Here is a 13,364-nt window from a genome sequence, read left to right as displayed (position 1 = left end):
CCGACCACGGTTCATGTCCCAGACCTGGTGACTTGCTCTCTCTCTCTCTCTCTCTCTCTCTCTTTTCCCGGACCTGGCGTCTTGCTTTCTCTCTCTCTTGCTCTTACTCTCTTCCTCTCTGCTCAAGTTAAAATAAATAAAGTTAAATAAAATAATTACTTAAAAAAAAAAAATAAAAAATTATGGGAAATCTGTGCATTCAACTGTAGACAAAGTTGTTACTAAGACATAATTCTACTTCTCAGTCTACAGAATAAAATGCTCATTAAAACACTGGAGAATGAGGTATCCATATCGTTTACGACATAAAGCAGCTCACTTTAAGAATGTGGGATAGGGGAGCAGTAGATGGTGTAATAGTTACGTCACTGGACTCCCAAGTAGTCGACCGTGGTTCAAGACCCAGTCCCGGTCCCTTAAAACTCACACCGGGTGCTTGTGTGGCCAAAATCCCAAGAGGAGACTGGAGGAGAAGGGACGGCAGCAGGGCCATATCCCCAAGGGGTGATTTCTCATTTTCTGTCTCTCTGTGTGTCTCTCTCTGGTGAGCATGCATGCCCTATATCAAAAATCTCTTTCTTTTTTTTGGAGAGGTTTTTGCTACAGGGCAAGTGTGCTCGCCAGAAAGACAGAGAGATAGGAAGCAAGAAATCACCCCACAGGGGAATGGCTATGCCGCAATCCCTTCTTTTCCATTCTCCTCTCGGGATCTTGGGCATGCATGCACATGCGCCTGGCGTGAGTTTAAGTCACCGGGTCCAGGACTTGAACTGTGGTAGGCTACTTGGGAGTTCAGCGACATAGCCATTATGCTGCAACTGCTGTCCCAAAAATCTCTCTTTAAAAAAAAGAAAAAAAAGAAGAATGTGTAATAGATAGTGGGGGCCAAATGGTGGTGCAATAGTAAAATAAAACGCTCTACCAGGCGGACTGACATGGAAAATTGCTGATTTTGATCCAGAGACCACCCTGAGTGTGCTGCAGAGGTATGTGCCATGATCTGAGGCTGACTGAGGCAGGGGGTGAATCTCAGCATCAGGACCATGTCCCGAGTACTGTATATCCCGCCGCCCCCCCCGATCTCTTTCCTTCATTCTTGGGATAAATAATTATATTTTTAATGTGGAACATAGAAAATGACTTATCTAGGGGATGGTATAGAGATTTTATGGCCATGATAAGAAGCAATAATACCGCCAACTCTTATAGTGGAGGCAACATTGCAAAAGCTGTTCCAAGTAAGGACCAGAGACACACAAGCAAGCAAAGTATTCCAGCCTCCTTACAAGAGGAAAGTAAAAGCAGACTACATACCTTTTTCTTAGAAATGTTCAATTTGCTTCCAATAACTTCTGCCATTTTCAGTTTGCTTGTCTGCTCCGAAAGCATTGCTGTGAAACAGTCCAGAGCCTATTAAAATAACCAAGGTAAATTAACCCCAATTGAATTTTTAAAATAATACACTGATCACAAAACATCACTCTTCTGACCATAAATAAAAAAAACATAAAATTCAGTGCAGCACAGCCCAGCTATGGCTGTGCAGTGACAGCACAACCCTCTAGAGCAGTGGCAGACACAGGGAAGATAAGGGTCAGCTCCAAGGCTGACCTATACCTGACCGGCCCAGATCTGGCTTGCTGATAAAGTCTGTGTTAAACTGCAGCGTGAGATCCTCATGAGTGTGCCTCACACATATAAACACACACACACGCTCTCTCGCTCTTTCACAAGAGATAAATAATCTTTTAAAATAAAAACCAAGCAGGAAGATCTCTACAAGATTAAACGGAATGAGAATAAGGTACCAATCCTAGACTTATGACCTTACCAAAATATAGAGAAAGGACACCAACAAATATTAAAAATTTACTTTAAAGTAATGGTTAAATAAGAAAAGAAGACCCCAAACCCTCACCTGCAAGACCTAACTTCAGGCAAAGAATAACAATTAGCATTAACCATCGAGTACAGAGTTCGTGGGACAACTGACTCTCGCACAAGGCCAAAAACGGAACACCATGGACTGCTTTCCAGTTTTAAGGGGAAATACTTGGTATCCAACAGAGGGAACACCTGATCAATAGCCTAACCCAGTATTCAAGTCTGGCATCTACCTATAGGGCAACCAGGTACATTTTCTGATGTAATAAAATATAAAGTGCTACCAGAAATGGATTCTACTTCCAAAGAGTTGAGTTCAAATCCATTAAGAATTCTGTTAAGCACCTATTTTTAAGAAGTACAAGGAATAAATTAAAGAAAAAGATGGACAAAAATAAGGTTATGATAAAAAATTCCTCAAGGTCTTTGTTCCCAATTCTTAGTATATTGCAAAAAAAACCTTGGATTGCTTCTGACTTTTAACTAAAATCTAGTAGCAAAAAAACAAAAACATCTCGGAATTACCTAATTATAAGTGTTTGGTTTTTTGTTCATTTGATTAAACAGTGAGTCCTTTTAAATCACATCTGAGTTTATATTAATGTAGTTACTTGCGGTGGACCCTTAACTAGTTTCACAGGAGGGGCAAGCCAAGCCAGAAAGATCAAGTTCATGAGGAGGGTTGGAACTATCAGTCCCATCCACAACCTCTGAGGAGGGGAAAAGGGCTGGAGACTGAATACGTTCACATGGCCAATCACACAAGGCCCCAATTAATCTCTAAATATCCAAAGCAAACAGTGTTTCCGTGAATACACTGATGTACCAGGAAGAGCAGCACTCCCTGACTCCAGAAGAACACAAGCTCCTGCAATAGGGGTCTTCTTAGACCTTGCCCTATGTCTTTTCAATTTGGTTATACCTAAGTTGTATCCTTTACATTAAAACTATAATCAAGGGACTGGGACGTGGCACAGTGGTTAGGGTAATCAACTCCCAAATGGCTGATCAGATTTTGAGTCCTGGACCTGGCAGCCTGCTTTCTCTCTGTCTCTCTCTGGTCAAATTAAATAACAGCAACAGTAAATAAAATTAAGTAATTCTTAAGTAACAATAATTTGTTAAAGAAATTGTTTTTTAAAGTTGCAGGGTAGCATGTTGGTTAAGGGCACTGGACTCCCACATGGCCAATTGCAGTTCGCGTCCCGGACCTAGTAGCTTTCTCACTCACTCACACTGTTCCTCTCTGGTCAAATATAAGTAATAAGTAAATAAATAAATAAATAAAGTTCAATTAAAAAATAAAACACTACAATCAAAATTACACCAACTTTAGTGAGTTCCATGAGTCACCCTAAAGAGAATCTGTGAGGATCATGGGACTCCAAATTTTCAGCAGGTAGACCCCTAAATTCAGGTCCCTTCTCTTCCCTCATACCCAGATTTGTGGCTGGGGTATAAAGCAGGGGCAGTACTGTAGAGGATTGAGTTCTTAAAACTACAGTGTTTACACCAATTCTAGGTAGTGTCAGAAATGGGACCAGCAGTTAGTGTAATGGTTATGTCGCTGGACTCTCACGTAGTCGACCGCGGTTCATGTTCGGGACCCGGTGGCTTAAACTCACGCTGGGCGCATGTGCCTGCGTGCTCAAGATCCCAAGAAGAGAATGGAGGAGAAGGGATTGCAGCGTGGCCATCTCCCCTAGGGGGTGATTTCTCACTTTCTGTCTGTCTCTGTCTGGCAAGTGCATGCGCCCTATAGCAAAAAACCTCTCCAAAAAGAGAAATTGGACTAAATTCATTTTATAATTCCAGTTATATAAAACATCCAGAATCAGCAAATCTATGAAGACAGTAGATTAGCCACCTTCAAGAAGCTGACAAAAATGGGAAATGGGAATGACAGCTAATGGGAACATGATTTCTTTCTGGGGTGATGACAATGTTCTACATTGAACAGTGGCAATGGTTTCATAAGTCTATGTAGAGTCTTAAAAAAGCACTGACTTGGGACCCACAGTTAGCATAATGGCTATGTTGCTGGACTCTCATGTAGTTGACATGGTTCAAGTCCCGGACCCAGTGGCTTAAACTCACACCAGGCGCGTGTGCGTGTGTGCCCAAGATCCCGAGAGGAGAATGGAGGAGAAGAAATTGCGGTGTGGCCATCCCCCCATGGATGATTTCTTGCTTTCTATCTCTCTGTATCTCTCTGGCGAGTGCACATGTCCTATAGCAAACATCTCTCAAAAAACAAAATAAAAAAAATTTTTTTAATTAAAAAAAAAAAAAAAAAAAGCATTGACTTGACATGCCAACAGGTGGTGTGGTGGTTAAGGGTGCCAAATTCCTACATGGACCTGGCAGCTTGCTTTCTCACTTTCCCTTTCTCTTTCTTCTCTCTCTCTCACTCTGTCCATCTCTGGCCAAATTAAAGAAACAAACATATAAACAAAATTAAATAAAATAATTCTTAAAAAAAATTTATTTGAATCCTTTAAATGGGTAAGTTTTATGGTATGGAGATTATATCTCAATGAAGTGGTTTTACACACATATGCATGGGCACACACACAAAGACATTCTAAAATAAAGAGTTGAGGAGATAAGGCACCTCAACTCTCAGACATGAGAAATGTAGTTGGCACTGAAGAATGAAGGAGAATAGAGACTGCCACACAGCATTTCAGGGTATAGCTGACCACATGTATGTTCCAAATGGGGTTTCTTTCTACTCAAATAGCTTTACCAAACTGGGTCACTATTCTCTCAATTCAAGCTAATAGAAACCAGAATACTTTATAATTAAAATTGGTCAATGTTTTAAGAGAAAACATTAAGAGAAAAAGCCCGACAGAGGCAAAGTGCAAGGATAAAACAGACACAAATGTAATGAACAAACTAAGAAATTATGTATAGAAATGAGTATTACATTATCTTAGAAACACTATATTTTACAACATTGCTTTACTATTACATGGGAGTTTTGTTCATCCTTTACCTTAACTTCACTATCTGTTTCACTCTGTCAAACTATACTCCTTGGAAATTTGTTACAGTTTGTTACAAAACCACAAAATATTTATTATACCCAAATAGTTTCAAAGCAACTTTAGGTCTGTTTTCTGTTTTAACTAGTTGAGGATAATAAACTATGCTTCGACAAAAGAAAAACTCTGGGCCCTTCCTGGTAGCAAACAGTTGGGAGCCAACTCAACTGTAGTGCTAAAGTCATGTGGCCAACCAAACATAGGTTCAGATCCTTGACTAGGCCTGAAAATGTGCCAGATGCAAGTGCAGATGCCTAAGATCCCAAACAGGTGGAGTGTTAAGGAAAGGAAACTAGAGCATGACAAGACCTTGTCAGGTGTGTGTATGTCTTTCTTGCTCACGTTGCATACACATTGCTCTCTATCATTAAAAAAAGGTTTAAAATAAAAAACTCCAGGCCAGCAGGTGGTGTGGTGGTTGAGGGGCTGGACTCCCACATGGCCGACTGTGGATCAAGTCCCAGGACTAGCAGCTTGCTTTCTCCCTCTCCCTCCCTCCCTCCCTCTTTCTCTCTCTGGTCAAATTGAACTTGTTTACTGAACAACTAAAAGTAAACAAATAATTATTTTAAAAAGCTTATTAAAAAAACATTAGCAATCAAGACAGAAAATAACAATGAAAATCAGCAGCCTCATAGAACAAGAAAAAACATGAAGACTATATCTTACCTCTTGAAAAATATTTAATGAAGCTGACGCAGACGAACTGTCAAAGCTATGGGCAATCCTATTACACCAATTCAGTAGATCCCTTAAAAAATAAAAATAAAAAGCTAAAAAATAAAACATCATACACTAAAGACATCAGAGGCAATAAGTTTGTTTGACCTACTAAAGTCTAGGAATATCTGACAAACAAGTCTCTCCTGTTTCCAGTCATGTGAAGATTTAAAGTGCTCGGGGGTAAACTAAGTAAGTTTCCTAGTCCTTGCCCCTAGGCAAGGAAGTGACCTATCGCTAACTCCTCCCAATCTATAAACCAAACAGCGTAATAGGAAAAAAGGAAACAACTAATTCCGATCAAACTGAGGGGAGCAGCCCATTTATACTTTTCACTTCTCAAAGTACAAACCAGTCACTGAGAACGGTGAGCAAAGGAAGAGAACTCATATATAGCAAAATCCAAGGACTTATATAAAACTCCAAGTGTCAAAACAGGACATCACATTTAAAAATTACATTAGTTACTATTTCCAAGTTTGTCTTTAAGTTCTTTCTTGGAGGAGGGGAGAGGTTTGTGCTATAGGGTGCGTATGCTCACTGGAAAGACAGAGACAGAAAGTAAGAAATCACCCCCGACCCCACCCCACCCTCGCCAGGTGATGGCCATGCCGCAATCCCTTCTCCTCTCGGGATTTTGGGCATGCAAAGTTTAAAGACGCCAGGAACTTGAACTGCAGTGAGCCATGGGAAGTCCAGCAATGTAACCATCATGCTATCTGCTGGTCCCTAAAGATCATTTCGTAAAGTTAAAATGAATATTATCTTCATCAAGCCTTCCCAATCAGAACTATAAATCTGAAAAATGAATTTGACACCATAAAACGACTGAGAAGTTTAATTTTAAAACCTGACCTTTCATAATCGTTTAGTTTCTTGTGGTAAGACTTTTTGAGGGGATCTGTTTTAACATCTCAATTCAAAAAAATGTTCAGTCCAGTACCTTAGAGACAATTCTCTTCCCTCAAGGACTGGTCTTTTGTTTTCTCTTCTGCCTTCTGAAACTTCCTCAGTCACCTGTTCACATCCAACAGAGCTATCATTCCGAAAAAGATGTTTCTCTCCAGTAAGTTGCACATAAATATCAAGCAGACAGTCAGCTGCTGCCAATAGGCTGGGATACCTGCTCTGAAGAACCTGACGAAGGGATGGAAACACAGAAAAGGAGCAGTAAACACAGTGATTTTCAAATGGACATGTACACTGCTGCTTACACCAGTCAAGGAAAAAATGCATTTTCCTTCAAAATTTCTTACCTTTACTAAGTGTTAAGAACTTACACCTTTCCCTGGTCCTGTTCCCAATCACCCAAGCACCCCACTCAAACACCAGGAGTTTATACCCAGAACACAGTAACCTAGTAATTTCATCATCTCTATCAGAGCACAAAATGTAGAAGTCAGGCAATACAATGGTCCCCAGGCATTCAAAACATTCACCAAATCCAAGGAATTTACTCATTGAACAATTTATAGGTACCATTTACTCTTATTTCAAAAGCAATTCTAAAAAATTTCATTATGTAATTTCTCCGTGATAGGCAAATTAGAAGTTAACTGGAAGAAAAAACTCTTTTTTAGATTTCAGGTTAAGAAATAATAACTATCTTGGGACCAGCAGTTAGTGTAATGGCTATGTTGCTGGACTCCTACGTAGTCGACCGCGGTTCGAGTCCCGGACCTGGTGGCTCAAACTCACACTGGGTGCATGTGCATGCGTGCCCAAGATCCCAAGAGGAGAATGGAGGAGAAGGGATTGTAGTGTGGCCATCCCCCCTGGGGGGTGATTTCTCACTTTCTGTCTCTCTCTCTGGCGAGTGCACGCGCCCTATAGCAAAAAAAGGAAAGAAAATAAACCTCTCCAAAAAAAAAAAAAAGAAATAATAACTATCTTATTAAATTTCTTTTTCTTTAATTCATGGTAGAGCATTTTCGCGTGCACATGAAACAGAGACAGCAAAAAAAAAGTTGATCCTCCTCTTAAATCGTCCAGTACACCAGATCTTGGGCACTCATACTCCAATGTCCAGTGTTTTGGGCTGACCAGGATGGGGATTCAAACTGTGATTACCATGTAGGACTCAGCTTCTCCTGACACCTATCACTATACACTGAGCCAGGACAGAGAGTTTTTAAAAAGGACACACAGGCTGGTTGGCGGCACAGTGGTGAAGATAGCTAGATCACACACAGCTGACTAAGGAGTTAGAGTCCCAGACTTGGTGGCCTGAGAAACACACCAAGTGCATGTGTACCTAAAATCCCAAGAGAATGGAGAGGTGAGGGGATTGCAGCTTGGCCATTTGCTGGGGTTGCTTTCTGACTCTCTCTCTCTCTCTCTCTCTCTCTCTCCCATTCGATGGGGGGAGCTGACAGGCTCTCTCTCTCCAGTGAACACATGCACCACATAGCAAATTAAAAAAAGAAAAAACAGAAAGGCCACACAAAAGCACTGATTCAAGTACACCAACCAGCTGGCGCTGTGGTAGTTAAGGCAGCTTAATACTAAATGGCCACCAGCATGGATCCAATTCCAGACCCAGCAGCTTGAGAAACACAAGGGGTATGTGTGCATGTGCGGCCAAAATGCCAGGAGGAGAATGAAGGAGAAGGAACTGTGGCATGGCTATCCCCCCTAGGGGATAACCACTCACCTCCTTCTCTTTGAGAGAGTTCTGCTATAGGGCACACACACTCACCCGAGAAAGCAACAAATTATCCCCTAGGGAGAATGGCCACACTGTAGTCCTTTCTCCTCTATTCTCTTCTTGGGATTTTGGGCACACAGACACATATGTCCAGCATGACTTTCAAACTGCTGGGTCCCAGACACTAACTATAGTCAACTACATGGAATTCTAGTGCCCTAAACACCAGGCCACCTACTGGACCTTACTTCTCACTCTCTTTCTCTCTCTCTCTGTTTCTGTGCAAACGCACATGCCCTATAACAAACCAAAGGAAAAAATAAAGTACTTGAGGTTCACCTGTGGTGGCACAAATAGGACACCATTAAGCGATGCTGGAGCCACAGCCTGGCATGGGCAATTTAACTATTAAGTTAGGGCAGGAGGATTACACCATAGCAAAATGATTATTTCTTCTCTTTCTCTACCTCTCCTCCCACCCCCAGCCACCTTCCTCTCTCTGCCTTCCTTTCCCAGGTCTGTCGCCTTCTCTCCTACCCATCAGTAGCAGAGGGCCAAGACCGCAGCCACCACTGGTAGCCCTCAGCCACTGCCTCAGGTAAAACCCTCTACATTAACACGGCTAGCTTGGAGAAGCCAGCCGAGATCGTGGAGCTGCACGAAATGGAGGTGGAGACTTACCACCATGGAGAACACCAAGACCACGGGCAAGGAGGAAAAGGATGACAACGATGACAGCAGTGGTGGCAGCGACCACTGCAGTGGAGCAGCCATGGGCACGCCAGGGCCACCGTTGCCGCTGCCACTGCAACCGCCCCCACCCCCACCCCCACCAAAGATTGTACTGTAGCTGCTGATCACCAACGACCCAGATCCAGGTCCATGAGGAGGTGATCCTAATGCAGACCCAAAGAGGTGACGACTCAGGCTGCCCGATTCTAGGACCAGATCCTTATCCCAGTGCCCGCGCAGGCCGGGCATAGAGCAGACACTGGTCACCATGGAGGTGGCTGGCAAGAGCAGCAGCGTCGGCCTGTCATCACTGGGCAGTGGCCGCGTCAAGAAAGGCGGTGGCAAGGAGAACAGTGAGTTACCTTGGCAGCAGGCAGACCAGGAAACAAGAAGTGGGTACAGAAAGAAGCAAACCCAGATCAAGACCCTGGACGGCGAGTTCTCGGTCACCATGTGGTCCTCAGGTGAAAAACAAAAAAGATACTGACCACAAGATGGTCGAAGACCAGATCACTGGCAAGAACTCACCTCCTGAGCATTCAGCGTATACAGGATAGAAACATCCTCCTGGAGAAATAGGTGGCATTGACCTCTCAGATACTAAACAGCAAGCAGAATGTGCTACAATGAAGCCAAGAAAAATTAAAGAGGATGCTCCAAGAATACTTGACCTCAGAAAGGCGGCACGAAGATGTCCAGGGGTAACTCAGACATGAGAAAGCGTCTGCACACCCACGGTCCCCAAGGCCACGTCTGTACAAAATGTGACAAGGCTTCTGTCGAGAGCTCAAAATTAAACATTAACTGGTTCACACTGGAGAGAAGCCCTTTCACTACACATTTCAAGGCTGCAAGAAATGCTTTTCACTGGACTTCAATTTGCACACACATGTGCAAATCCATACCAGAGACAGGCCCTATGTGTGTCCCTTCGATGGCTGTAATAAGTTTGCTCAGTCACATGAAATCTCACAATGTAACAAACGCTAAGGCCAAACACAATCAGTGAAAAGAAAGAGAAGACCTTCTCAACCCCAGAGAGTATCTTCCCATATTGTCTGGGAATTAATATGCCTCTCCTTTGTATATTATTTCTAGGAAGAATTTTAAAAATGAATCCTACATGCATAAGGGACATGTTTTGATAAAGCAGTCAAATTTAAAAAAAAAAAAAAAAAACACAAACCTTTAATAAGATGACATTGATAAGATGCTCTATCTTGCTCTGTAATCTCGTTTCAAAAACATGGTGTTTTTGGGAACCAGTTGTTAGCATAATGGCTATGTCGCTGGACTCCCACGTAGTCGACCGCGGTTCGCCTCCCGGACCCGGTGGCTTAAAACTCACGCCAGGCGCATGTGTGTGCGTGCCCAAGATTCCAAGAGGAGAATGGAGAAGGGATAGTGGCGTGACCATCCCCCCTGGGGAGTGATTTCTCGCTTTCTGTCTCTATGTCTCTGTCTGTCTCTCTGGCAAGCACACGCGCCCTATGGCAAAAATACCTCTCCAAAAAAAAAAAAAAAAGACAATTCTTTATACAACAGTGCTAAAAATGGGATATGTTTTCACAATTTTATAAATATGAAGCTCATTTGTTCCTAATGATTTTTTTAATTTTATATTTTCCAAGTGTGCATATTGTACAATTTTGGGGGATATGCTTAGTTAGTAATGCTATGTGTGATTTTTCTGGAGGTTGGTAACTTTGCTTACAGTAGATTTTCTTCAAAAGAATGGGCAGTTACATGTGTAGTCCAAAAGAATTTTTCTGTACAAAAAAGTTTTATAGGTTTTGCTTGCTATCTTAATTTGGTTATATTCTTTAATGGTAACACATTTTGTGTAACTGTATCATATAGCTGTATGAATCATATAATGTCAATTAGTAGATTTAATAGTGTTAATCAATTTAATCCCATTTTAGTCACTTTCTTTTTTAAAAAAACATATCGTCATATGCTGGTTTGGTGTTATCTCTTTGCCTATTCAATTATAGAAAGTGGTGCTCAGTTATAGAACGTATTGTACCTTTTAACACCCTGATATGTACATGCCATGTAACAGATCTTAAAGTACATGTCAGAAGAAGATCTGTAAGCACACTCTTAGTTTCTTTTGTTGTCCAGAATACTTAAAATTCTTGAGCACCCCAGAAATTCGATGCTAAATAAAGCAACTCAAGTTTCTTAAAAAAAAAAAAAAAAAAAAAAAAATGTCAAGGCAGTTGGTGACAAAATTTAAAAACTCAAGTATCTATCTACTCCTATTCACTTCAACAACTATTTAGAATTTACTGCAGTATAACACTTAGAGTTCACGGGACCAGCAGACAGTACAGCGATTTCATCACTGGGCTCCCACACAGCTCATTGCAGTTCGAGCCCTGGACTCAGGGGCTTGACGATCATGCTGGACAAATGTGCATGCATGCCCAAGATCCCATGAGGAGAGGGGAATATGGCATAGCCATCACCTCTGGGATGTGATTTCTCACTTTCCATCTCTGTCTATCTCTGGCAATCCCAGGCACCCTAAGGCAAAAACCCGTTAAAACACACACACACACACACACACACACACAAAACTTAGTGTTCATAATATTGGTTCCAAGGTTTGTTCAGTAAAGTTTGTTTGAGAAGGCAGAAGTATATGCATATATTAGAAATACTAACCACCTTAGGGCCATCAGGTGGCATGGTGGTTAAAGGTGCTGGATTCCCACATGGCTGACTGCGGTTCGAGTCCCAGACCTGGCACCTTGCCTTCTCGTTTTCCCTTCCTCTCTCTCTCTCTCTGTCTGGTAAAATTAAAAAATAACAATGACAAATGGAATTAAGTAAATAAATAATTCGGAAGGGACGGGAGAAGAAATACTAACCACCTAATACATGTAAGTTAGCTCAAGGGCCTAACAGTTAAGAGGAAACAAATTCCACATGGCCAACCACATAGTTAGAAAATCACCAGCCCTGGTGGCTTGAATAACACCTTCAGTGTATGTGCATGTATGCTCAAAATCTAAACAGGATAAAGAAATAGAGGAGAAGGGACTGTGACATCACCATATCCCACCAGAGGGTGCCTTTCTCCTCTCCTCCTGTCTCTCTCTCTTTCTCTCTCTCTGGCAAGCACATACCTCTTAATGATCTACAATAACCTGTAACACTAAAAACTGAGTCAACATATGAAATCACCAAAATAATTCATCTCAATTTTCATTAGTGCCCAGATCAAAACATACATTTAAGGGACCAGCAGGTGGTGTGGTGGTTAAGGCACTGGACACTCCCACATGGCTGACCATCATTCAAGTCCCAGACCTGGTGGCTTGCTTTCCCACTTTCTTTCTCTCACTCTCTGTCTCTCTTGGGTCAACTTGAAATAAATGAATGAATAAATAAAATTAAATAAATAATTCTTTAAAAAAACATACATTTAAGAGACATTTAAGTCTTAAATTTTTAGAGATGCATGCTAAAGTATTTAGAGTGGAAATGTTATGCTATGTTTGCTCTCAAACATATTAGCAAAAAAAGGTAAAAAAAATAAAGGAAAAACTAGCTAACATACATAGTGTTAAATTTAGACTGGTAATATTTTTGTGGTTTGTTATACTACTTCTATCTCTAAGTGCAGAACTAGTCAAAGTAAAAAGTAAAAAAGAGCAACTTCCTAATATCCACATACCTCATTGAGTTCTGTCTTATTCAGATTATCCAAGCGAATTTTAGTCCAATATTTGTCTAGCAGAGTTGCATGACTATTGAGTGGTCGATACCAATTTCCTCCACAGCTCAAGAGCCTACAGTTGAAAATATAAAACAAAGTCACAAAACATTCTCAATTTTAAGCCTCAATTATGCCCCTGCATATTATTTGCTATATATCATCTCACAGATGAGTAATACTCAGAATCCCTTTGGGTGGCAGATACTTTTCTGTTCAGCTTTTAAGACAGGTGACAAATAAAAGGCTGACACTAACGCTTTCTGAAAAGTGACAGAACCAAATTACTTTCAAATCGCTGCAAACTATTCTAAAAGATAAACATTAGGATTTCAATGACATGTTCCTTAAAGCAAAACTTCAGGAAAGAGAAAATATAATGTAAAGCCCACAACATCACCAATAAGCTTATTGCTTATTACCAGAAGCTATGGGACCCAAAACTATTAAAAGTGTCCAGAAGGCGGGGACCAGCAGGTGGTGTGATGGTTAAGGTGCTGGACACTCCCACATGGCCAACCAGGGTTCAAGTCCTGAATCTGGTGGCTTGCTTTCTCACTTCCTCTCTCTCACTCTCATCCTCTGTCTCTTTCTGATCAAATTA

At 41.4% G+C, this 13,364-nt stretch overlaps 1 protein-coding gene and 1 pseudogene across 1 annotated transcript in view; one reads left to right on the top strand and one right to left on the bottom strand.

The window, feature by feature from the left end:
* The window catches only part of MDN1 (midasin AAA ATPase 1), a 188,372-nt gene that overhangs the window by 135,319 nt on the left and 39,689 nt on the right, over positions 1-13,364 (bottom strand). Inside the window, 4 exon segments of the mRNA XM_006156121.3 lie at positions 1,315-1,410; positions 5,604-5,685; positions 6,598-6,791; positions 12,722-12,836. Coding sequence (XP_006156183.1) covers positions 1,315-1,410; positions 5,604-5,685; positions 6,598-6,791; positions 12,722-12,836 — 487 coding nt within the window.
* Positions 8,987-10,042, top strand: LOC114009182 (transcriptional repressor protein YY1 pseudogene; annotated as a pseudogene).

Source organism: Tupaia chinensis, unplaced genomic scaffold, assembly GCF_000334495.1.
Source record: "Tupaia chinensis unplaced genomic scaffold, TupChi_1.0 Scaffold000478_3, whole genome shotgun sequence".
NCBI lineage: Eukaryota > Metazoa > Chordata > Mammalia > Scandentia > Tupaiidae > Tupaia > Tupaia belangeri.
The sequence above is the reverse complement of the archived record's forward strand: the minus strand, read 5'-3'. Positions and strand labels throughout refer to the sequence as shown.